Source organism: Typopeltis vanoorti, chromosome 6, assembly GCF_054136105.1.
Source record: "Typopeltis vanoorti isolate ZY-2024b chromosome 6, IOZ_Tvanoo_1.0, whole genome shotgun sequence".
Classification (NCBI taxonomy): Eukaryota; Metazoa; Arthropoda; class Arachnida; order Uropygi; family Thelyphonidae; genus Typopeltis; species Typopeltis vanoorti.
The window spans coordinates 104751193-104774521 of record NC_143554.1 but is presented as its reverse complement, the minus strand read 5'-3'; the positions used below and the strand labels follow the sequence as shown (position 1 = coordinate 104774521).

At 34.3% G+C, this 23329-nt stretch overlaps 1 protein-coding gene across 1 annotated transcript in view; it reads left to right on the top strand.

Moving 5' to 3' along the window:
* The window catches only part of btv (dynein cytoplasmic heavy chain beethoven), a 1245321-nt gene that overhangs the window by 100156 nt on the left and 1121836 nt on the right, over nt 1–23329 (top strand). The window contains exon 7 of the mRNA XM_090394552.1: nt 3868–3941. Coding sequence (XP_090250678.1) covers nt 3868–3941 — 74 coding nt within the window. The remainder of the gene's footprint in view (nt 1–3867; nt 3942–23329) is intronic.

Genomic DNA, 23329 nt, shown 5'->3' with positions numbered 1-23329 from the left:
CCACAATGCTTTCCTTTATTTGCAGCTTTTGCTTTATATTGTTAGTCATCCACTTAATCTCTACTCGGTTTATTCTCTTAACCCTGGGTATGTGCTCTGATACTGCCTTGCTCAAACAATCCTTAACCACTTTCATGCACTAATGACATTCATATGCATGTGGTTTTTTTTTTATACCATGGCATTGCTCCATTTTGTCTCCTATGTTTGCCATAATTGCCAGCTTTGTAGTTCCACATAAATCCTTTCTCGATGGAAATTTCCACATGTTGAGCAACCTCCCAGCACAAGACTGTATGGTCACTTTACACAATCGAAGGTAGGGTTGCTACTGCAGTTATGGATAGATCTTCTGATGCTATTACCAGATCTAACACTCTCAAACTCCTGGTCCCTTTCATCACATGCTTTTTCAAGTAATTATCCCTTAGTAACTGTATAAATTCCATTTCCTTGCCATGTGCCCTATCTTTCTCCTAATCTATATCACAATAGTTGAAGTCTCACATGATAACGGCTTGGTCTGCACTGGTTGTGCTTATCTGCTGAGGCATGGCATCCACATCTTGTTCTAAATCCCCAGCAACTAACAATATATTTTGTCCTATTGGTATCTATCTCACACTAGACAGCCTCAAGTGAATCATTTCTGTGATATCTGCAATCTTCCTTAACTTTTATTTTTGTTGATGAAGTTCTTTAGCTATCATTAATAATACTCTTCCTCCTTGCCCTATTTCCGTTATCTTCTCTGAAAATACAATATTCATTACATTCTATCACTGAGTAGAATACATTTTGGCCAAGTCGATTTGTCCAGTGCTAAAAATTCATCTCCTTTATTTCTTATATGTCTGGCATTTGTGCATATGTATTTCAATGTCCCCTTTGGGATCAGTTGCCCTTACATAATGTCATTACCTCTCCATTCAGATTCAAAAACTGGAAAACTGCACTCAGGTCTTCATAGTCATTCCTGCACTTATACTTATCTGTCACAGAGGTGGCTAAAATCCAGGGAAACAATATATCTAGTTTCCCAGGTTTTGCACTTCCAAACTCTCATTGAACAACACTTGCTCCAAGCACCTAATTCCTCCAAAACCATTTAGATGCAGTCAATCAGGCATATACAGGTACATCCATCAAAATGCACTCCACACCTTTCCTCCTGAATAATCTTCTCATTGACTTATTGGCAATCATGGCCCTTCTTCTGAATTGTGTCCTATCATTCTGAGGCAGCAGACTGATAATCTTTACTTTCTTACTCTTCATTTTTGCTTCTAATAACTCTTTCATATCTTCTCTCATTGCATATTTCTCACCTTTCAAATCATTTGTACTTGCTAAACAATTAGCTCTTTTGCTTTTCTCTTCTGCAAACTTTCAACTTCACTAACATTCTTTATCTTTGCATCTAGAAAACATGTTTTCATTACTTTCTTATTAAGTATACCTTTTATCATCGAATCCCCATACAATACTATCTATTTTCTCCCAATTTCTCGTACTTTTATGCTTTTCCCATTCACTCTTTCTTTCATTCTCCATTTTTCTTCCCTATAACACACCAATTGTTTCTCAGTTCAATATTTTATTACTATATTTTATTTTATTATATATTATAAGATATATTATTTATATTTTAATCTTTCATTTAAAATATATTAAGCACACAGCTGGTCATAGGGAGTCAAATGAATAAACTTATTGAATAAGAGAGAAAATGGTGAAAACAATAAATTAGTTGTATAAAAGACAGTGTTCAAACCAATTTTAACTTATGAATGAAAACTTTACATTGTTATTAGGAATGTGTGAGCAGAACTAATCTCAGGTGGTAACATAAACAGTAAGGGAGAGGAAAGATTAGTAAAGCAGGTGTTTGATGCAAAAGAGAAAACACTCAGAAGAGGAGGAGGAGGAATATCTTGGTACAAAATATCTGACAACAGTTGAGTCCTGAGAGGTGACTAAAATATGGAGGAAAATTGTCGATAAGAAGTTGGTAATAATGTAAATTTTTCATGTTCTGCTGTCATAGTTTCCTGTACACATCCCTTGAGCATACACATCACGAATTTGATGACGATTTTTTGCCAGATGTTCTTACATGTTGATATCTCTAGTTATGTCTTACTAGACTATTTCGGGTATATTTTTTTATATTCTTTTAAACACCATCCAGCCATGTGATGTACAGATATTACTTATCATTACCACATTTTCAAAAAGTAAAATACTCATCTTGCCTAGAATGATCTTAACTGTGGTTCCTTATTAATGCTTGTCTGTGATTGCTAATAAGTCTTTTTTGCAAAGTATTGCTAATTCTCACTACTTGAATTCTAATTGATATAAATCTACAAACACAGCATTGTGTTTTGTAATATTATTCATTATTCAGTGCACTTGTAAACATTCTTACAACTCTCAAAAGTTGATTATCATTATCTGCATACTAATTGATATAAAGATTATATCAATTAGTATGCAAGTAATGAGAATTAACATCTCATTAAAATACAATTCCCAAAGTTAGTTGTTGATGTCTTCCATACTGCAAAAAAAAACATTGCTCTCTATCCTCTCTATTTTTTAAAAGCTGATTGTGCATACTTTAGTTCATTAACAAAATACCTTCTTTTCTTCCTCTTCCAGGTTGATAGATGGAATTTACTTTAGGAGTGAAACAATTGCAGAGGAGCAATTGTTCAGTTTTACTTTTGAATTTGCAGAAATTGCTTTTGCATTTTTTCTAGGTTCATGTCATAAAAATTTTACACATCAGAGGCAAGTAAATCATTATTTGCTTGGAACAAACTATCTAAAAGAGAAGTAATTTAAGTTATTCATGACATATTTATATGATGATATAACAGTTTATATTATTAGTTATATCTTATATTGTTTCAAATTATTAAGTAGAAGATTATTTACTAGTTGAAGTCACTGGTTTACCCTTTTCAGTCATTTCCAATCATAGGATTGGAAATTTTGTAGACATTGCCCACAAAGTATTCCTGTGAGATTTTTACAGGGTAGTTTCACCACTGCTCCCCCCCCCCCCCCAATTTTATCCGGGCTTGGGACCGACATATGGCTGGTGCGTATTCATGACTATAATATGACTATAATCCATGTGTGTGTGTGTGTTCACAGGACCAGTTTGCCTGTACTGAGGGGGAAGATGAAAAACCTTAGTTTCCTGGTAAAACCCCCTACCTCTCTATGAGACCGGCTAACTCACCTTTAGTCGAAAGAGACCAGATAAGGTTCTTCACATCACTGATGGGGAATTGAACCCAGGTCTTTCTGACCAAAGGGCTTCATCTATACTGACTGAGCTACAAAAGGCTCAAGTGAAGTCACAAATGTGTGACTCTCTGGTTTACTTTGCTGTCTCCTTCCTTACATGCCAAAGTACCTGCCTCCTGGACTATCAGATTTTCTCTTATGTCCTGTATCATTTATAATATATTCTAAAGAAATGAAAACAGTAGAGAGACACGAAAAAGGCAAGTAAAAACTTGCTGGTGAATCCTCCTTTGTTTGTGAGTAATAACAGTTATGTTCCATGCCAGATTTGTTGACAGAGTCTTTCTGTAGAAAGGGGTCTTAGTGACAGTACAAGTTATTTTTTTTATTGTTGCAGATTCTAATGAGAGTGTAACATTATGAATCACTTTGCTGGAACTGTATTTTGTGTGCCACCTACTGTTGTAACTCCTCTATATCAAGGGCATGCTGTGCTGTTGCATGTCTTAAGTTGAAAATCTAAACATTCATATTTTAGACTTTTGGATATTTTAAATATTTTCAGATTTTAAATATCTAATAGTGCATTCATTTTTTTCTTTTTAGTTAATGCAAGAATTTAAGAGATATGAAGAATTGATTAAAAGACAGGCAATAAGAAATGAATTAACTCCTGAAAGGTAACGTGAATACACACTTTCCACAAATCTAATACATTTCATACATAAATAAATTGTGATCAGTATAAATATGAAATACTTTTTGTTTTCTACTTTCAAATTTGTCATAGTTCACTTTAAATCTCTGTAATTAGTCAGTGTCAACTTGTTGCTAGTTATGTGAAAAATGGGGCACTGAAATTAGGATTGCTTCTCCTATGCTGAGTATCTGTGGCAGAGATTTTTTATATACTCCTGCATGATTTCATTGAAATCATGTCAAGAGAATGTAATAGAAGCTCTGTCATAAGCATAGAAAAAGTCCCTATAACTTAATGTTTGAACACAACTACAAAAATTTCGGTAAACACCTAAAGGAAAAAAAAAAAAACAGGCAAAAGAACATTTTTTTTCTATTGAGATTTCTTTCTTGTAATAATGATAAAAGTAAAGAATGGAGGTTGGTTAATATGATAATAGGTAACACAAAACATGCGAATTCCCAGAGGGCAATGACATCACTGATGTATTTAACAAAATGAACAACCTTTTTACAAACTATGGAAATTGTGATTTTGACCCTGCAGAGAGGACAAAGTATGTGAGTCACCGTCCATGGATTACGAATTCCATGTATTTACACACAGTAAACAAAAAAGAGGTAAAGAGTGTAGTAATCGGATTAAAAAAAGGGGAAAAAATAGGAAGTGACAATATAAATGTCGAAAAACATTATCATTAAATACAAATTACAGTTCTTTACAAATATCATTAATAAATCCTTGAACACGATAAATTTATAGAACACTTAAAAACTGCTTCAGTTGTACCTCAATATGAAGGTCATCATCATGTGTATCAAGGATTTAGGCCTAGCATGGCCTGTTCCGGCCTTAGAAGTCATTGTTGAATCGTTTAAGAGGATGTCTTGGTTTTCTTTTTCCTAATGGCTGGTACTTTAAGACTTGTTTTGGTAATCTTTCTGTTTTCATTCTTTGAACGTGTTCCATCCATTTATGTTTATATTTTTTAATTTTTTCTATTACTGGTTCTTGGTTTAATTCTTTCATAATATCTTCGTTTCTTTTGTGATCAAATAGAGTATACTTTGCAGTTTTTCTCATAAACTTCATTTCTGCTGTTGTTAATCTTTGTTTGTCTTTTTGTTTTATTGTCCAGATTTCGCTTCCATACATTAAGACCGGTAGGGCTAATGTATTGTATACTTTTAGCCTGGTTTGTTTTTGAACTAAGTTTGGTTCACATATAGAGTTAACTCTATATTTGGTTTAAATATAGAGTTAATTACACCTGTTATTTTTAAATATTTTGCAATTTTTATGTTTATATCTTTTTCATTTTCATATGTGATCATACATCCTAGGTAGTTAAATGAATTCACCTGTTCTAAGATCTTGTTATCTATTACTATTTTAGTTCTTGCTGGATCTTGTCCTTTAAACGCCATAGTTTTTGATTTTTCCGTTGATATTATCATACCATAATCTTTGGATATCTCATTTAGATTTAAAATAGCTTTCTGTAAGTTATCTTCAGAATTTGTAATTATTATTTGGTCGTCGGCAAAGAGGAGAGTGTTTAAGTTAACTGTAGGGGAAAGTTTAATTCCTTGATGTAAATTTTTACTCCATTTTATTATTATTTCATTTAAGTAGATATTAAAAAGAGTTGCTGAGAGGGGACATCCCTGTTGAACCCCTTGGTTTATCTCTCTTGTATATGATAGCGCGTGATTTAATCTTATTTGTATTTGATTATTTTCATATATACTTGAGATAGCTTTTAGGATATTATTTGGTATTTGTCTTTCTTTTAGTATGTTAAATAGTATGTTTCTTTTAACTTTGTCAAATGCTTTTTCGAAGTCAATAAATGAAATATGCGTTTCTAAATTATATTCTCTTCTTTTCTCTATTATTAATTTTAGGCAAAAGGCTGAGTCTATACATGATCGTCCTTTTCTAAATACATTCTGTACTTCTAGAATAAAGTTTTCGGAATATTTCATTAGTTTGTTATTTAAGATTCTGCTATATATTTTGTAACAGGAATTTAGTATACTGATACCTCTATAGTTTTTAGGGTCATTTCTATTATCTTTCTTAAAGATAGAAATCACAATTGCTTTTTTCCATTCTATTGGGGAGATACCAGTTGAGTAAATTTTATTTAAAAATAATAAGAGTCTTTCTTTGAATCTTGTTCCTGCGTATTTATATTGTTCTAAACCTAGCTTATCTTCTCCAGGTGATTTTCCTTGTTTCTTTCAGGCTGATTTCTAATTCTTCTTCAGTTATTTCCTTTTCATTTTCGTTACTTGTTTGCCAGTTGTCTCTTTTTTAAAATATTTTTCTGTTCACAGTTCTGTGTAGTAATTTAGAAATTCTTCTAATTTCAGTTCAGTGTTTAATTTCAGGTTTTCTTTGGTATCTGCATTTAAGTGTTTCAAAATCTTATATACATTGGGTCTTATTTTATATAAATCATGTTCTAAATTAGAAACAAATTTATTCCATGATTCTCTATGTCTTTTTCTGACTTCTCTTTTAGCTATGGCTCTTATTCTTTTATATTCTATTTCATCTTCTAATCTTTTACTGCTTAACCATTTGTGATAGGCTTCTTTTTTCTTTTTGATTATGTCTTTGATTGTATCATACCAGATCTTCAGTTTTTTTCTTTTATTGAATTTTTTGGTCTTTCCTAAGCTTTCATTTGCTGCTGCATTTAGTATCATTTTTATATTAAGCCATTCTATTTCTATTTTTTTCTTTTATTGAATTTTTTGGTCTTTCCTAAGCTTTCATTTACTGCTGCATTTAGTATCATTTTTATATTAAGCCATTCTATTTCTATTTTTTCATTTTGTTTTATTTTATCTAGATATTGGTTAATTCTTTGTTCATATAGCCATTGTACAGTAGTCTAGTTTTATAAACAAATGTTTCAATTTTTCTTTCTGTTCTTGTTACTTGTAGCCATTTAGGTGGTAATCTTAATTTTATTTTAACAAGGAAGTGGTCACTGCTTATTTCATATCCTCTGTGAACTCTAACATCTAGCGAAAATTTTGATGTCTGCCCAAGTATATTTATGTATGTCTTTATGTTTATAGAAGGAATTCATTATTTTTAGGTTATTATAAACTACAAAGTCAATCAATTTTTTACTATCTCTGTTTAAAGTGTGTTCTCCATGTATTCCTATATTATTATTAATTTTCGTGTTTCCAATTCTTGCATCATTTAAGTCTCTTGCTAAAATTATGTAAACATATATAATAAAATAAATAAATGTTTTGTAGCTGATTATAAAAATCAATATTATCCTGTTCTCTTCCTTCTTCTGGGGCATATAAACCAATTATTGTTAAATAGCCTCTATCTATTTTTATTCTAGCTTCTATTATTCTTTCATTCCATAATTTATAATGTTTTAACTGTTTTGAAAGGGAGTTATGAATCCAAATCATGACTCCTGCTTGTGCTCTTTGGTCTCTGTCGCCTCCACTGTATATCACATTAAAATTTTCAATTCTCATAGTTCCTTTTAATTTCTTTTTGTTTCAGTGATTACTGCTATTTTAAAATTTCTTTCATTTAATAACTGGTCTAATTCTATTTCTTTCATTTAATAACTGGTCTAATTCTATTTCTTTATATGCTATTCCTCTTATATTCCAGTTTGCTATGTGTATTATATTTTGTCGTTTCCATTTTCATTTTACCTTTTCCATTCCAGGGTCATTTCCCATAGATTCAATCCGATTATCTTTTTCTGTCATCTTACAAGTAGGATTATGTTCTCCATGTTAGGGGACTAGCCTGACAATGGAATAGTTCAGTGGTAGGGCTGCTACCTTAAGGCTTCTGAACTTGCCTTCTTCCAAATTTAAACCTATAGGAGGAATAGGGTATATTGAAGGGCAAAGAGTAGATTATAGAAGAATTATAGTAAGGTTTATAGAGAGGGCATAGTTGTAAGGCCAGAAATATAAAGGTGGTAACAGAAATCAAATAAAAAAATTACAGACCAATATCTATACTATCCACAATCTCAAAGGCTATTGAAATTCTAATTAAAAAACCCCTGCTTAAATAGCTATTTAAATACCATATCTTTTTATGCAATTAATCAATATGGGTTTAAATCTAGATACAATAACGAAAAAGCGCTATTGGAGTTTCATAAAACGGTCTGCAGTGAATAAATAAAGGAATGCACACAGCGGCCATTTTTCTTGATATATCTAAGGCATTCAACTGTATTTATCATGACCTATTGCTACTGAAAATGTCCAAATACAGCATCAGAGGAATTACTAATGACTGGTTCAGATCCTTTCTGAATAATAGAAAACAATCTACCAGCTATGGCACATTCAATAGCACAACAAAAATAATAAAATACAGAGTACTGCAAGGGTCTGTACTAGGACCCATCCTATTTTTAATATATGTTAATGATTTATGTAAATATAAACTTTTTGGAAAAATGATATCCTTCGCTGATGACACGACATTAATATACACCGATATTAATATACACCGATGATCTAAAAAATCGAATTAATAGTGATATGTTAACACTAAGTAAATGGTTTAGCAATAATGGACTTAACATTAATACCGATAAAACGAGATAAGCTAGACCATGATATAATCATAAAATGGCATGAAAGGAAATGTAGTGGCATCCTAAATTGTATCAAAAAAACAAAATCAGTCAAGTATTTGGGCCTCCATGTCAATAGCAATGTGAAGTGGAACTCCCACACCACTTTCTTAACAAATAAGTTTAGGTTCATAATTAATAGAATATATTATGTTAAAAAATTTATAAATGCAGCATTCTTAAGATGCTTATACTATTCCTGGGTCAATTCCTCACTGTAATATGGCATCACCTGTTGGGACGGAGATTATTACATCAATCTGCTTCCATTAATAAGAATGCAAAACAGAATAATTAGAGCCATAACCACTACTAACTTCGCACATTCAACCAACGATCTGATTGTCATGCATAATATTCTACCACTACAGAAAATATATCTCTATGGTTGTCTATTATACGTAAAAAGGAATGCTGAAAGTTTCTGGTATATAATGTAGACTATGGATTACGCTGTGGCTGGAACATGCTGGTAGTACCCAAGGCAAACAAAGAAATTTTTCATAAATCCTTCAAATACCTAGTGACAAGCAGCTACAATAAAACTCCCAAATGAAATCAAATCTATAACCTCAGCTTATGCATTCAGAAAAAGATTGAGAGACTACTTCATGGGACTAAACAATGTTGACAATTACTTTAAATGTATAGTTTAAGAGATCATTATAACTCACATATCATATCCAATTCAGGCACCAATATACTAACTGGTTCATCCAATTAGGAGACTAATATATTAACATGTACATCAAATCAAACCTTGTAAGGTGAGCCCTCATAGATATGGTTACTGGACTCACAGTGACTGTTTCGAACTAATTTAATTCTCTAGTAACCAGTATGGCTATGGCCCTTGGTTACACATAAATTCCCAAACTAACTTACTTTATCACTAAAATCAGTAACTTATTATAAACTATGAAAACTATCCGAAATGTATTTTACTCTATTTGTATAAGGAAACATTTATTAACTGTAACAAAATAAATAGCCAAAAATAAGTGTAAAAAATAAATTCTCTGCACCAACAGAAAATGATAATAATACTTGAACTGTATTGTATAATATTGTACATTGAATTGTACAACTTGAATTGTATTATATAATACTGTATATTGAATTGTACGACTTGAATTGTATAATACAGAATAAATATCTTGTATATGTGATGGGAATGATAATAAACTGTTAAACTGAAAATGCTACAAAAATGAATTCTCATGACTGTCTCATGTCCCAAGAGTGTTTTGTAGAGAAACTGCATGCTGAACGATTCTAGCTGCAAAATATACTCTCCTACTGAAAATAATTTAATTATTTATTTCATTTAACTTCATCATTATCACCATTAAATCTCGGTTGAAAAAGCTGGCTTCAGGCTGTCAGGAAGTTGCTGTGACCGGGTCCTGGCCCTGACAACACAGATTGAAGTAGTCTTTCAGAAGAAACTTAAAATCCTGAGTCACTTTTATTGACTGAACATCAGCTTATGACACAGTCTGGATCAGGTGGCCTCCTCCTAAAATTAGGCAATATTATAAGGTGCAAAAAAACTTTCCAGCTTTTTGAATCCATTCTCTCCAACAGAAAGATCCAGATCCATATTGGTGGAAAAAAGAGCAGGCCCAGATTCCTCCACAGTGGTCTCCCACAGGGCTCTGTGTTAGCCCCTTTACTCTTTAACATCTACATGTCCGACTTACCACATACCAGCTCAAGCAAATATATATATATATGTTGATGACCTAGCAATCCCACACCAATCTATCTCCTTTGCCAACCTTGAACACAGACCTGAACATCCTGGAAGAGGGTGTTCAGGTCTGTGTTCAAGGTTGAACAGACCTCAAGCAGTGGTATCTGAAGCAAAATCCAACAAAAACTGTGTCCACAGCACCTGAACAATGCAGAGGCAAATCGACACCTCAACCTCTCTTTCTGTGGCAAAATGGTAGAACAAAATGAGCCCTCACCCGAAATACCTTGGAGTGAGCCTGGACAGAAGCCTAACCTATAAAAGGCACATCACCAACCTGTCCAACAAAATTAAAATGAGAAATAATATCATTTCAAGGGTTGCTGGAACAACCTGGGGTTGTGGTGCAGAAGTCCTAAGGTCGTCTGCACTAGCTTTCACATTCTCTGCACCAGAATACTGTGTCCCCATCTGGGAAAGAAGTGTGCACACTAACGTTTTAGACACCCAGCTAAACTCTATGTGCACAATTAGTGGGACACTGAGAAGCACCTCTCTCTCCCTCTCTCTCTGCTCCCTGGCTGCCTGCCCTATCTAACATTGCTGCGCCAAATATATGGAGAAGACAAGCCTTGATTAAAGAATTTAATAAAGTAATGAGCAATCCACTCCTGCTCCTGCACCAGACTCATAAATCCACCTAGTCTTTGCCTAAAATCAAGAAACCCTTTCTGGTCCATGGACGAACTCTCTTCAGCTGCCTTACCATCAACATCTCGCATGTGGAGAGAATACTGGTCCAACAATCTTCCAACAAATGGCTTCCTGATTGAAGATCCCTGTGCTCTGCAGCCTGGTTTTGCTCTTCCTAGGAAGATTTGGTCATCTATCAACAAGATGAGAACTAACCAGGGCAGATATGGCTATCTACAACGTAAACGGAGACTGTCAGACCACTCTTATTGTTACTGTTCCCCATAGCCAGATGATCACTCATATTGTGAATGACTGCCCGAGGTGCCAATTTCATGGTGGTTGCCTCCAGGACATCCATGAGGTGACAAATGAGGCCCTGGATTGGCTTTTTGGACTGGACATTGATCTGTAGCTGCTTTGTATTCCTTTTGCCATAAGAATGAATAAATAAATAAATTAAACTTATCCTCAGTATCATCAGTTAAGCAACAGTGGGTAAGTATAGAACTGTGCACCATTTTTCAACTTCTTAGAACAACCTGCATATGTCAGTTTGTGATTCTTGGCAGTTTGACATGCAGTTATCCAGGTTAAGACTATGCATACCCATCTCTTTGATTTTGTATAACAACCTGCCATGTGGACTTCTGTCAGACATCAACAAAATCTGGATGCATTTTGTTATATCTATTTCCTTATACAACTCTGTCATTTTGTTATAGAATGTGATCATAATGCTAATGCAAGATTTTTTAATAAAGATGTCCTGACTATCAGAATAGATAATTATCTATAAACTTACACTGTCCTCAGTTTGATGTTGAATCTTTAGATGAGAACCCCAATACATTGGGGTTCTCATCTAAAGATACAACAAAATCTCATCAAAACAGCCTCTCCAATACATTAATGCTCACTCTAGTGGTACTGATTAGTATAATTAATGCCTCTAGTCATTAGGAAGTGTCTGTGCTGTGATGCAGTTTGAACAACAGGACCAGGAGCATCATTAATACTCTTGCACATTCCTCAGCACTCATGCTGGTATTTTATCCGGTCTCACTAGTATATTTGAATCAAGTTCTTGCAATAGCTTTAATAGCTTGAACTCATCCACCTCCAGTCTTTTATCCAGTTTTCCTTTTGCATCCAGAAAGCTAATTGATGTATCCAGAATCTATATCTTACAAAAGTGATCACTTGACAGCATAGCAATTTCCCCTTCAACACTTTCCTACTACTGGAATTGGGGGGGGGGGGGAAATCCTTTTATTGATTTTGTGTATTTTTTTGTATTTCTTACATAATCTGTAAATATTGCCTATAGAGCAAAAATTGACCTTCACAAGCCATTTCACAACTCTTTTTACTTGTTATCTGGCAAAAAAACTCTTCATTATAGCTTTCCCTTTCTTCCTTTCTTTTCATTCTGCTCCTCAGCCTTTCATGAGAAATGTAGTCAGTCAGATATAGCTTTTAGAGGTTTTTCACTTGGATTCAAAGTAAATTATACTTGCCAAGAAATTATATTCTTGTTTAATCCTTTACCTAAGCATTATAAAACAAAGAGCACATGATATATCTTCATAACTAGGCTACTTTTTTTTTTTTAATTTTTTTATGGTGCTCCCACCCACGAATGGTTATTAGCAAACCTATAGTACATTTTGTACTATTGGTGGGTTATAGATATTTTTTCCTCTATTATTGTCAACTTATATGCAAAGGCTTCATATGTGTTGCAGTTGATTGAGCTTTCATATGAAGTCAGCAGCTTCTTATGCTGGACTACTTGTATATACAGGTTGTTGACGTCAAACATCAGTTGCAGTTGATTGACAGCACTTGATGTGAAGTCCAAAATCCTCTATATACATATAGCCTGGTCATGAAGATATTTCATATACAAGCTTACATGTGGGTAAAGGATTAAACAAGAATATAGTTTCTTGGCAAATATAATTTACATTGTAACCAGGTATTTTAATAACAAGGAATTACACCTTTTTGTTACTTGTATATGGAAAATATATGACTTCTGCATTGATTCAGCCTTGGTATCTTTCTGGATCTGGTTCACATTGATGAGCACTCCTTTATGGAGTGCTCATCAGTGTGAACCAGTCTGGGTAGTTTGTTTGCTTACACTTGGATAAAGGATCAAACCATGAATATAATTTTTTGGCATCTTTAATTTATAGTATAACCAAGTCAAAAAACTTCAACAGTCTGGGTAGTGGCCTTCCCATCCCATAATGCATAGCAATATACACATCTATAAGAAAATGTGCTGTGCATTACGGATACTGAGGAAATTGATGTGGAGTCAACAGCCTTTATATACAAGTAGAGCCTAGTTGTGAAGATACTTCATAAAATACTTCACTTGAATAAAGGATTAAACAAGAATATAATTTCTTGACAAGTATAATATATAAATATAGCTTTCTTCAGACACTCTTTGACTACTTCTCACATTATTATGTGACTCTCACTCATGAAAGATTTGTAATCCTATAGTACTTTAGTACAGTGGGTGTGATAAGGATTTTTTTTTCTTCTGTTTTTAATAATTTTGTATATTTATATTTTTTACATAATCTGTAAACTCTGCCTATAGAGCAAAAATGGATATTTTCAAGCCATTTTGTACCTCCAGTAAGTAGGGTGATGGTCTCCATCACAGTCATAAACATTCACTTCTACTGTGGGATTTGAAAACCTGCAACTTGTTGGTTGGAGAGTGAATATGTTAACCACTCAGCTAGCCAGTACATCCCATGTACTTTTCTTTTGATTCCTCTACCATGCAGTTTCCATGCAAGGCACCACTTCAGGTTGCTTTTTTTTTCAATTGTGTTATAATCACTTATGTTATAGTTACACATATTCCCTGATTGTTCTAAGTTCTCATGCAATTTGCCATATTCAGAGTCAAAACTGCATGATTGCTCTTGCCATTTGTACTCATAACATTCACCTCCATTTACAGATAATTCTATGCTGCTACTACTACTAGATCTATACTTCCATTGTGAGTTGTGAGTCCTTTAAGGTAGTTATCCTTTAGTAACTCTAATTCTCTTTCTGTTTTTTGTATGCTTTCTCTTCTCTCCAGTCGTCTTTATCTCCATAATGATAGTCCTCCTTGTGCCCCACAAAAGGTTTTTGTCCTATCTGTGCAATTCACATTCTTCTGATTTGGGTCTGTAGTAGCACCCATTGCATGTTGTTTTGTTTCTTTATCACATGCCAAACAGTCTTGAACCCATTGCCTGAGTGTAAGAACTTATATTCCATCACCATTCAAGATTTTAACTCTGGTTGAATTTACTTCCTCTGCATTCATTATCAGTACTCCCTTGTCAGTATTATCCTTCTTGAATACAGGTCTCATTAATGCCAATAATTTTATCTTTTAAGTATGCTAATAATGCCTGAACTTTATTTTTTATGTATCTGATATTAGTACAAGATAACTGATATTCTGGATTGTATTGCTTGGGAATTGTGCTCTCCTATTTAATTGCTTTTAAAAGTGAATTTTTCCAAACTTTACACCAAAGAAAAGCACAGCAGTAGATATCAAGGGAGTGCAGACCTCTAGACCAACCCTTAAGTACATACACTGAGCATCTCAAAATTGACTATAGAAGGCATCTCTTATAGAGTTCCAGCTATGCTTACTGCATGAAACAAAGATGACAGCAACAAAGCTGAGCATTTCAGAAAGGCTTAGGTGTTATTCATTATCCATAATAATGCTTAATGGTATAACTAACACCAAGTGGAAAAAATGCATTTATTAAACTCGCTAATATTTTGCTAGTTTTCTACTAAGCATCATCAGAACACAATGAAACTGTGACAGGCACACAGCACTAAACCAAACTGCCTGTCAAGTTTCATTGTGCTCTGATGATGCTGGGTAGAAAACCAGCAAAATATTAGTGAGTTTAATAAATGTATTTTTCCTCTTTGCATTTAAGGCTCTCTCTTCAAAGATTGCCATGAAATAGTTATCCAGATTGAGAGGAGAAAGGAGAGAGCCAATGGTTGTTCTTTCTGTTTGTTTATATATAGCCAAATTGATGGTTTTGGACCAAAGCTCAAGATTCTTTTTCTTCCAAATATTCAAGATAAAAGTTTACCAAAATTCAGGTAATGGAAAATCCAGAGCAAGTTCTTCAATTTGTTTGTAAAGTTTATCCTTCCAATAAAGTTTATCCAGAGTTGTTAGCAAATCTATACAATTTTATTATGTCCAATAGAACTTCTTGAAATAAAAATTATAATATCTGAATGAGAAACAAAATTACTACAAGATTTTTTGAAGGCTGAGAATGCAATGAATATAAGGTGACAAAAAAAGCTGAAGGTGTAAATCAGTCCAAGAAGAGAAATGTGATTCTATTTGGTGAATAGTATTATCAAAGGTAATGAGACAGTAAGTGAGATTTTTCTTACAAGAAAGGCAACACTACTTTTCTTTTGGTAGTAGCATTGAAGAGTGGTATGAGGACTTGTTACTCACATCCATTACAAAGGTGGATCTGTTCAATGGTTTCACCAGCTGTGGAAAGTTCATTTCATCTCTTCTTGTATTCATAAGCTGAAGTGATAACACTGACAAGTTTCCTGAAGTCAAAATTGGCATGCTTTTACGGATGCCATTCAGCATCACATTTGAGTGGAAGTTCAGGATGAAGGCATTACATTTTTGTTTTCTGCCTTAATCATGTCATGAACTAAGCTGCGATGCTCACTGGCACTTCGTTATACCGTTAAGATTTATTATGAAAGCTGAGCAACATCAGTATGCTTTAGGTCTTGCTAGTGTAAGCAGACCATCAGAAAATGGTCTGTTTCCACTAGTAAGTTGCCATTATACATGCATGTTAGCTGTGCAAAGATCAGTGAATCAGTTCACAAACTTCTGAGAATGATTCTGCCTTCCATCAGTAAAACAGTTCTTAAATCTCAGAAAAATCATTGAGCCTGGAATGCTACCTTATCACAAAAATTTCTTCAGTAAAATTTATTCCAACAAAAAGAAAGCTCAAAGCAATTTGTGATGAATGTTTTATTGATAATATGTACTACTTAAAAGGGCAGTGCCAGAGAGCTTTGCAGCTTAGTTGCCATCCTAGTATGACACAATTCAGGCAGAAAACAAAAACATAATGCTATCATCCTGAACTTCCACTCAGATGTGATGCTGAATGACATCTGTAAAAGCATGCCAATTTTGACTTCAGGAAAATTGTCAGTGTTACCACATCTGCTCATGAATACAAGGAGAGATGAAATGAACTTTCCACAATTGGTGAAATCATTGACCAGATCCACCTTTGTAATGGCTGTGAGTAACAAGTTCTTATGCCACTCTTCAATGAGACGAAAAATCTCATTTAATGTCTCATTACCTTTGATAACTCCCTTCACCAAACAGAATTCTCTTCTTGGACTGATTTATACCTTTCAGCTTTTTTTTGTCATATTGTATTTATAGCATCCTCAGCCTTCAAAAATCTTGTAGTAATTTTGTTTCTCATTCTAGGATATTATAATTTTTATTTCAAGAAGTTCTATTGGGCATAATAAAATTGTATTGATTTGCTAGCAATGCTGGATAAACTTAATTGGAAGGATAAACTTTATAAACAAATTGAAGAAATTGCTCTGGATTTTCTATTATCCCTGAATTTGGCAAACTTTTATCTTGAATATATGGAAGAAAAAGAATCTAGAGCTTTAGTCTAAAACCATCAGTTTGGCTACATGTAAACAAACAGAAAGAACAACCATTGGCTCTCTGCTTTCATCCCCCCCCCCCCTCTCTGGCTAACTATTTCATGAAGATCTTGGAAAAATAAAGCCTTAAACTCTATCCCATGCAGACCGGCTGTTTGGCTATACCATTTTGGTAATGTGTTCTCCATTTGGCTGTGTGGTTTGGATGCTCTTAAACATCCTAATAACACAATTAAACAGCCAATATGCCAATCCTTCACAGATACTTTGATTACATGATTGATTCTTGGCATTATCTGTTTACAGAAACTAAACATGTACACATGCAGATACAGTTACCTACCTCCCAACAGTAAAAGATTATGAAAAAACTGTATGATAAGGTAAAATAATTAGATCTGATAAGTGCCCTCACTAATGAACTTGACCATGCTCATAATACCTTCTTAGCCCATAGCTACAATCCTCACCACATCCAAAAAATATTAAAACCACTTACCTCACCTCTTCCAGAACAGAGACTACATCAAATCTGTCACCGTCTCATATATCTTGGGTACATCCACCTTTGGATAGTACAGAAATCTCATAATTCATTCAAAGCTGACAGAGATGTTACTAGTGATTTCCTTAGGAATCAGTAAATCATTTTCATTAGCTATGGTATGCTTAGAAGAGCACAAAGATTACATTAGTTTGAAAATCTTGACTTTACAAATCACATCCACATCTTCCATATACAGGGTGTTCGGGATAAATTTGACATATTTATAATTAATTATATTTTTCCCTAAGTTACATGTATTAACACACACTTCTCTTCATTTAAAAGTTTGGACCCTTCTTCATTCATATACAAGATGTCAGAAAGGATGGATAGCTGGAACCCACCTGAATCATGGAAGAGAATAACTTGTATCATGATGATTCATGCCCGCCATCAAAATAAGGATATTACGACTGCTGCCCAATGCTCCCTGAATACAGTAAAAACAATCAGGCATGAACTAGAGACTTGCAATGGTGACTACGAGGATGTAGCAAGAAGAAAGATCCCTAGCAGACGATCTGATTGCGTTCGTACAGCAGAATTCCTCGCAAATCTGCAGGAACAGGTGTTGAAGAACCCTGGCATTGGAATTCGGGCTTTGTTCGTGGAGTTGCTAACTGTAGTCAAGCCCTGGATAACAAGGGTAGCCAATGGTAGGCCGTACGTATGGCAGCAGGATTCGGCCCCTTGCCACACCTCTGGGAAAAGTCAAAAATGGTTGTCTGAAAATTTCTACGACTTCACCAGTCCAAATGTTTGGCCTCCAAACTCCCCAGACCTTAACCCCATGGATTATTTTGTATGGGGCGCAGTTGAAAAAGACACCAATCGCACTTCCAGTAATACAAAAGCCCAGTTAATGGATAAAATTAAAACAGTTTTTGCGGCCCTTCCCAGGGAGACTGTAGCATCAGCTTGTTCGAGGTTCCGAAGCAGAATTGAAGCTGTGATCGATGCTAATGGTGGTTATTTTGAGTAAATCTTGTTGATAGTATTGTAATTAACTCTGCCTGTAATGTTTTTTTGTCAATTCATTAAATTTAATAGATACAAAGAAGATTTTCTTTTTCCTTACGAAACTGTCAAATTTATCCCGAACACCCTGTATATGATCCATTGGAAAAGAGCATTATATAAATTCCATTTTTGTAACACAATTTTTTCCAGTTTTGGAAAGTAATTTTTATTAAATAGGTCTTATTACTGTACGAAGTTTTTCTTTGAACTCTATGGCTTTGCAAATAGTTTGACTGTTTGTATTGTTACACCTGATATCTTGAGAATATAGTATTCTCAGTTATCATGGTGTAACATGAAAAATAAATAACATAAATAAAAACCCCTGCATAAAAAGGATAATTTAATTAACAAAATATTCTTGCATCCAGTATAAATTGAGTAAAATGTAACGGTCTATTGTTTAGTTAAGATAACTAAAGAAAAGAATGTATTAAGATGTATTATGACTAAACAAGGAATTTGTATTAAATAAGAAGCTAACTAAGAATTAATATTGTAATGCAATTAAGAATGAAAGAGTTAAGTGCATAAGTATAAAAGAATGAGTCATGAAATACGCTATGTAAGAGGCTACAGATTAAGCATTAAGTAGAATTCTGAGAAAAAGTTTAAAAAGGGGGTTAAGATAGAGGCTAACAAGAGAAATAACGGAATATCGCTTAGGGCCTATACTCGGATAGAAACTTCATTACGAGTTGCCGATCAAAATGACGTATGGCGGCCAAATGCTACCTAATTGGTAGACAGACGGAAAACAAGTAGGAGGTGGGAAAAAGAAGTAAGAAAGGGCGCCGTTAGGGGAGCAGCTATAAAAGGATTGGTAACCCCCCCTGTCGTGGCTTTTTCAAAGAGTAGGCTCTTTTGGGTTTTGGAGAAGACGTTTAGATAGTCAAGGTGGCTTGAGGCCTTTTGCGAGAAGAGAAAAAACGTTTGGATAGTCGCGGTGGTTTGAGTTTGGTTTTCTAGTGGATTTCACGGTGTTCCTGAGTGGAGAGATATGGCTTATATCCTCATGCCACAACAAGGAATCGAAGGTGAGCGGGAAAGCTATTCCCATATTCCTATGTAGAAAGCGAAATAAACCATAGAGTCATAGGAAGTTGTGAAAATATCGATGTCCTCGTTTTGGATAGTACAGCCGACGGCGCAGATGTTTATATAGCCCTGAATTGCAAGAAGTTATGCAAGCAAGTTCGTTCAGTAGATGGTAAAGGCCCGTAAGTGAAGCTAAAGAAAGGTATTGAATTTTGTCTTATGTTAACTAGAAGTTGTTTGTGATAGGTACCATTGTCATAATACGGAACTGTTAAAGTGATTAGGGAGAAATTATAATAGGACTTTAGAATTTGATAGAAAGTGTTAAAAGTAAGCTAGCTAGTGTTGATAATTTGTGAATGATTAATTATCCTAAGAATCTTGAGTGCCTACCACATTGTAAAAGGAAAGTTAATGACATAGTTGTGTGTTAATGAAGTAAATGGTTTTGTTAATATTGAGTTTGATTAGTGTAAATTGAGTAATCAAGTAGCCTGAGGAATTTGAATGCCTGGTGTGGTGTGTAGAGAAGTTACTTAGTGTACTTGAAGTTGAATAATCTAATAATGTGTGGTGATCTAATTTTTCCATGTTAAGTGAATTCATGTTTGTATGAAATTTTGTGGCGGCATGATCGTAGTAACTTTTGTCGAATCATAGCCCAACTACTTGTATTAAGCTAATTTTAGTGTGTAAGTAATTTAGTTGAGTATTTTGATATGTACCATGTTTAGAGAAATAATAAACCTTTTGTTTAATGATAAAAAAAAAGTTGTCTGATATTGCTAATCCAATGCACTGCTTAGAAACATTCGAGCCTAACCACGTGGGAAATTAATGTTAAGAAACGGGAAGTTTAAGGAATTAATGTTGAGTAACAAGGAATAGTGTCATGACTGCAATAGTTACACTTTCAGATATTTGAGTTCCTTTTCTCTGTTTATGTATACAATATCTTCAACTAAATATCCCAAAGGGCGCAGTTAAAATACAAATACTAGGGATACTATGGGGAACAATAGCTCAGATATTGGTAGAAATTTTGGTGATGTCTTGAAAGTAGAAGTTAGGAGAATATAGATGAAGGCAGTTTGTAAGACAAACAAAATCGTAAGATAGGGACATAACAGTATCATCATTGTACCATCTTTTTTTTTTTTTTTTTTGCATAAGCTTCTGTGGAGTATAGGACCTTTAAGGAAAATATTTTCCTCTATTAATGCACAAAAAAGACATAAAATAGAAACTCTTTTGTATTTTCTTGACTGGTTTTGTGAAATTCTTTTGTTTCACTTTATCATGATAATCACATGAATAAATAAAAGAACTAGAAAACAGATAATAACAGTTAACAGCTCTAGTGAAAAATATTTGATCATGATTAAACTATGGAAAGCCTGCATGTGCTATTGCACTGGCTGTTGGTTCATGGGTTACTCTATATATACACTACTGGTAGATATGAGTGTGATGAATTAATGAAACCTAAATTTGATGCAAAATTAACCCTTGTTTTTTGTTGCTCTGTAGAGGATGCTTCATCATTTCAGCTGATTCTTTGACTGCTCTTGAGTAAAACGGTAATTTACATGGAGCGTTTTTGTTTGTTACATGCCATATGTCAGGTTGGTGCAGGAGATGTGCAGAAATGTGAAGACAAGAGTTCGGACCTGCCTGGGACAGACAGAAAGTTTTCAAGTGACAGTTGGCTTTCATCAAGGGTCAGCATTAAGTCGTTTCCTGTTTAATATTGTGATGGAGGTGGTAACGGAGGAGGTGAGAGAAGACGCGCCTTGGACCATATTGTATGCAGATGGCATCTTGCTGTGTGCAGATTCAACAGAAGAAGTGGCAGCTAAACTAAAAAGATGGGAAAAGTACTGGAAGAGAGGGGTATGAGACTGAGCAGAAGTAAAACAGAGTATATGTGTTGCAAAGTGGATGGCTGCCAGGAGACAGATCTGGAGCTGGAAGGAAATGCCATCAGGAAGGTGACGGACTTTAAATACTTAGGTTCAACAGTGGAAGAGGATGGAGAGGCTGAGAAGGAAGTGGGATGCTGGATACAAGCGGGATGGAGGAACTGGAGTGAGAGAGAGATGGCTGGAGTGCTATGCGATAAGAGGGTGTGCCGATCAATTTGAAAGGCAAAATCTATAGGACAGTAGTGGGACCAGCTATGACTTATGCTATGGAAACTGGCCCTGAGGAAAAATAACATCAGCAGGATGGAAGTAGCAGAGATGAGAATGTTTAAGTGGATGTGACCAGAAAGGATCGTATGAGAAATGACTGAGGGGGGAACGGTGAAAGTTGCAAACTTAGGAGCGAAGATACAGGAGGCAAGGTTGAGATGATTTGGTTATGTGATGAGGAGGGAAGATGAATATGTGGGAAGAAAGGTAATGCAGATAGATATGCAGGAGAGGAGGAAGCGTGGGTGGCCAAAGAAGAGATGGAGGGAGCTTATAGAAGATTACTTGAGGATGAAGAACTTGGATGTGTTTTCAACCCAAGACAGGTGGATGTGGAGGGGTCTCACCAAAAACAACAACCCTGCTTACGTGGGACAAGCTGCAGAAGAAGAAGAAAAAGATACCACTTGATATTTTGTTTCTGTTGCATGTTCTGCCACCCCTGATTTGTGTATTCTTTCATTCTCAGTGTCTTTGACCACAACTATGGCTAATTTTTTAGACACCTGGTTTTTTAAGAGGCAGATGTGGAGGCAAAAATATAGGCAATAGATTATGAGTTTTAGTCACAAATAAGTAGACAACATGAGAAGAGAGGGGGAGAGGGAAGTGATTATTTTACATATGTGAGCTATTGCAGAATTGAGAAACTTAAAATTTAGAATATTAGTAGTATTTTGAAATTCAGCTGTTTGGGAGCTAAATGTTATGTTCACCAGAATCTGAACTACTGTATATAAAAAACGTACTTAATTAACATTAATGCAACAAAAAGCAAACAACTCATTGAACAGTAAAGATATAAAAGACAAGGTCTTTGCATTGCAGTGCAATAAAAACACATATATTTCTTTATTTCATATATCTCACTTATATTTCTGCATTAAGCTGTTTTTGTTACAGCTTAATGCAGAAATATAAGTGAGGTCTTTTTTATGTATGCACATAAAAAAGGTAATAAAAATAATTTTTTTAAGAACGTAATTTAATTCTTGAAAATCCATGAAAAATAATTCATAGAAAAAAAATATTATCATAGAGAAAAGAAAGAGAAAACATTAGCTGTGCATGCGTGTGCGGTTGCACACACACACACACACCAAAGATGTTATGTTGATTAGATTATCTCAAACAATTAGTCTCGTCAGATGTTGTATTTAAGAACCATATTGTGTCATAACAGCAGTTGTTACCAGCTGCTATTTATAGTTGCTTCTCTTGCAGTGATTTCTGGAATTGATTTTTAATCATATGATTGGCCATATAAACATTAGTTGTTGTATATGGATTTAGAGTTAAGTAGCATAGAACTGGAACATCAGAAATACTGACATATTTCTAAAGTTGATTCTAAACGAATAAGCATTTTTAATAGAAAAGAGAGAGAGAGAGAGAGAAGGATAGATTTTCTCCTGTTACATTTATTAGTCACAAATTCTCCACTGAACTTCCTTAGCTCAATTGATATTGACATCTTTTGGTTTGAAAAACTTGGTTTCAAATCTCATCTAGATGAAAATAACTTCTCATTGACTTTTCAGACAGCTGAAGGTGAGTTATCAGATTTAATGTAGAGATGGAAGGTTTTCCTTTTCTGGGAAGTCCGGTTTTTTGCATCTTGCTTACAGACAAACCTGCCTCCTGAGGATAGATATAATTGCAAGACATAGTGGACTATGCATATTGAATTAACTGTCCTATCATGGCATTAACTAAATGTCTATAAGACATGTTTACTTTACTTCTGATGCCATTGAGTAATACATAA